Raw genomic sequence first — 3,534 nt, 5'->3', positions numbered from 1 at the left:
AAAAAGATAATACAAAAATTTAAAACGGTAACTATCTAAGATCCTACATACCTGATAGCAAGTGGACCTGGGGGCAGTGCCTGGTGTGGATGCCTCATCACAGGACATATGTATGGAAACCTCTCCCATGCCCACAACTGCACCAATAGCACGGCACCGCCAATCTGCTTGGCTTCCTTCTCTGATGCCTTACAAAGGTGTCTATATAACCAACTTAATGCTGCACTACCCCAACTATATCTCTTTCCATTACTAATTGGATTGAAAAATTGCAAATACATAATTGAGTGTCGTTCGCCAGACTTGTCCATAAACAATATACCAGCCAACATCTCCAGTATGTAAAACCGAGCATACTGCTGCACAAGCTCCTCACTGGCATCAGCCGGGAGAGGGTCCCTAAACCGATCCTCAAGCCACTTGGCTTTTATCCTTGGCCCTTCCATCACTCCAGTGTTCTTAAAGACTGTAACTCCACGAAGACCTCTCGGCGGCCTATGCCCTAGCATGCTGGCACATAGGTCACCCCAATCATCCATATGGGTATATCCCACCACCGGTAACCCATCTACAGGAACCCCCATTATAACCTCTATGTCTTGCAGCGTGATGGTCATCTCACCGACGGGCAAGTGGAATGAGTGGGTCTCCGGCCGCCATCTCTCCACCAAAGCCGTGATCAAGCTATGGTCAATGTCTATATTTGGAACCCGAAGTAGTCCATCTAATCCTGCATCCGTTATATGAGCGGCGATACGTGGGTCTAACCCACCTTCAAACAGACCTTCAAGCAAACCTTTCTCTCGGTGACGGCAAGTCAGTACACCTGGCACTCCCTGCAAACAGAGCAACTTAGTATTAATAATAGCATTCACTAAGCACAAAATAATTACGCTTCAAACTTAAATGCCAAAAATCTTTCTACTACATATATTGACAATGATTTTGGACAAGTGCATACCTCGCCTGCCAAATGAGCATCCCAAAGCAAACTTGAACGATGCGCATCCTGCCTCGTCAAGACATCCCGTATAGAGGGTCCCGCTCTAAGTGGGTCCATATCTGGCATAAATTAAAGGAGATTAATGGCCCATTAGGTCAAATACAAAGCATATTTTAGATGTAAAATACAAAGCATATTTCAAATACAAAGCATATTTTCCCAAGATATTTATATATTTAAAATTAGGAATGGCATTTCGAAAAAAGAATTGCCATTCCAAACTCAAACCCTCTAAATATTTTAGATGTAAAATTCTACAAAATTTTAGGAATTTCATCCAAAACTCAAAGACATTTATGTCTGCAAAAACAAAAACAAAAACAAAAAGAACTACTAGTTAATAAATTGAGCATTAAATCATAAACAAAACGGTACTATTAATTAAGGGTTTGGTCAATGCTAAAGAGACAACAGAAACATAGCCACACAACTTCAACCTACCATGATAGTAACAGAGCACGAATTATCTTAATTACAGGACAGACAACCCACTCATGTAAACAACTGATAATAGGTTTGGGAGGGGAATTGAGGAAGTCTCCATAACCGTCAGCATCTCAAAAGTAATAAGTAGATGAATCACGCTAAAACGAAACCATTACGTAATGAAACAATAAATTGGTACTAACTAACTGGGTCTTACCATATTATTACACCTAGAAAGTACTTAACCAATACTCAAATAAGAATGAAGTCGAAAACTTTCAAATATGTTAAGATTAGACAAAGTTCCTTGCATTCATTAGCACACTATAAGAAGAAAGAATAACTCATGAAATCAAAATGCGAAATTTCATTGTCACCCAATTTCCCAAATTGAAGTCATGCCAATGCCATAACTAAACATCAGTACCAATTAGAGAAAAACATGAAAAAACCGAAACGAAGACATCATTACTATTATCAATATCATGTGATTATTACCTAAGCTCAAACCATCTCAGACATGCATTTTTATTCAACATTTCCGAGGGTTTCTTATAACATGTTACACTAGTACAAATTTATATTATTAGTTTTCCTATAAAAAAGAAAAAGACAAAAACATTTCTCTTTGTATTTTTTTTTTTTTTTTTTTGGTTTCCTTTCTTCTAAATTCTAATCTCAGGTTTTGTTTTTTGTTTTGTTTTTTTGTTTTTGTTTTATTTTTCAAATCTCTTCTTTTTTATTTTTGAATTATTAAAAAAAATGTGATTTTTAATGTACTCCCTTTATTTTCATTTTAATGAATGTATTTTTTATGTTCAAAATAAAAATTATTATATGTATGGCTTAATTAGATAGAAGAGAGAAATATCTCAAATTGAGATGAAAAATTATGACACTAATATAAAATAAAAATAAAAAGCATCGTCACAAAAGCCTTGTGACGAGGTCCAACCATCAAAAATTAATCGTTGGCCACTCACACGGAGCAGTGGGTTTGAGAAAATAAAGTCGAAGCTGTGGTGGTATTGCATGTATGCTAATGCTAATGCCACTGCTACAAATTAGAAAATGGATTCAAGTATAACATGTTACACTAGTACCTTCTGGAGAAATGAAATGGGGAAAGAAGCCCAGAAGAATCTTTGGCAGCCCAACCAAAAGCCTGAGTGAGAGACCTGAGTGAGAGCAAGGTCCGCCGTCGCCGCCGTTGCCGTAGAGTTCCCAAGACTTCGCCGACGAGAGAGCTCTACTTGCTTCGAGAACTCCACTTGCCGTTCGAGCTTCCAAAGCAGAAGAGATACTTCCGCCGCCGACAACACTCTTCCGCTGCAACGGGTTTTCTGCCACCGCCGGTTTGAGGGTTTGGGCTTTGTGTGAATGTGTGAAGGAGAGGGAGAGGGTTTGGGCGTTCTGGTTTGAGAGTGAGAAGTGAGTGAAATTAAATTGGTTTTAGGTTTTAGAAATGATTTTAACCGGAGCTGTGAAAAATTTTTAAATGGTACTCGAGCTTCCCAAGCTCGAGTACTGTTTTGAATTTTTTAAATCCAATTGCGAGTAGCAATTGGCGCCAATACAGATCAATACCCGAGTTTAGTGAACTCGGGTACCTCATTGAACAGTACTCGAGCTCAGGAAGCTCGAGTACTGTTTGAAATTTCTGACTCAGCAGCCTTGTCAGCGTGCCACGGTGGAAGTCAAAAAACATAGTACTCGAGTTTACCAAACTCGAGTACTTAAAAACGTGGTACTTCCCTAATTATTTCCGAAACAGTGTTTTTGGCCCAAATTTTTCCAAAATTGATGGTAATGGGCCATTTTGGCCCTACCAATGTACCCTTTAAACAGTTTTTACCAAACCCACCAGTACACCAATAATGAAAAACACTACCAAAAAGTTGTTCTAATCACCGCCAGTGTCAAGTAATTTTGACACAAATCACACGGTAGTGTAGTGTTGACTTCGGTTTTTTTATTTTTTATTTATTTTTTTTAACAGTAGTGGCTTCTCCTTTAGAAATAAATTTAAATAATGTTCCCTTCGATTTTTATAAAAAATATTTAATACTTTAAATAGATAATTAATACATCATTTCCCTCTAATT

General features: G+C 37.8%; 1 protein-coding gene across 1 annotated transcript; it reads right to left on the bottom strand.

Annotated features, from left to right (window-relative positions):
• Positions 1-35: 35 nt before the first annotated feature.
• On the bottom strand, positions 36-3,092 carry LOC136062579 (serine/threonine-protein phosphatase 7 long form homolog). Its single transcript, XM_065761788.1, has 3 exons — positions 2,533-3,092; positions 962-1,062; positions 36-836 (listed from the first exon to the last, which is right to left on the bottom strand). Exons 2-3 carry the CDS (start codon positions 1,058-1,060, stop codon positions 36-38), a joined length of 900 nt encoding a protein of 299 aa, XP_065617860.1. The 5' UTR covers positions 1,061-1,062; positions 2,533-3,092.
• Positions 3,093-3,534: the final 442 nt, after the last annotated feature.

Source organism: Quercus suber, unplaced genomic scaffold, assembly GCF_002906115.3.
Source record: "Quercus suber isolate HL8 unplaced genomic scaffold, Cork oak 2.0 scaffold_429, whole genome shotgun sequence".
Lineage (NCBI taxonomy): Eukaryota > Viridiplantae > Streptophyta > Magnoliopsida > Fagales > Fagaceae > Quercus > Quercus suber.
Note: the sequence above shows the minus strand (reverse complement) of the source record. Positions and strands in the feature narration are given on the sequence as shown.

What these genes read in the sequence shown, in the direction of transcription:
- LOC136062579 (XM_065761788.1), bottom strand. Translation starts at nt 1,060, where the DNA reads ATGGACCCACTTAGAGCGGGACCCTCTATACGGGATGTCTTGACGAGG. An exon ending in ATGCTCATTTGGCAGGCGAG is followed by an intron (nt 837 to 961) that starts GTATGCACTTGT and finishes CTCTGTTTGCAG; the next exon opens with GGAGTGCCAGGTGTACTGAC.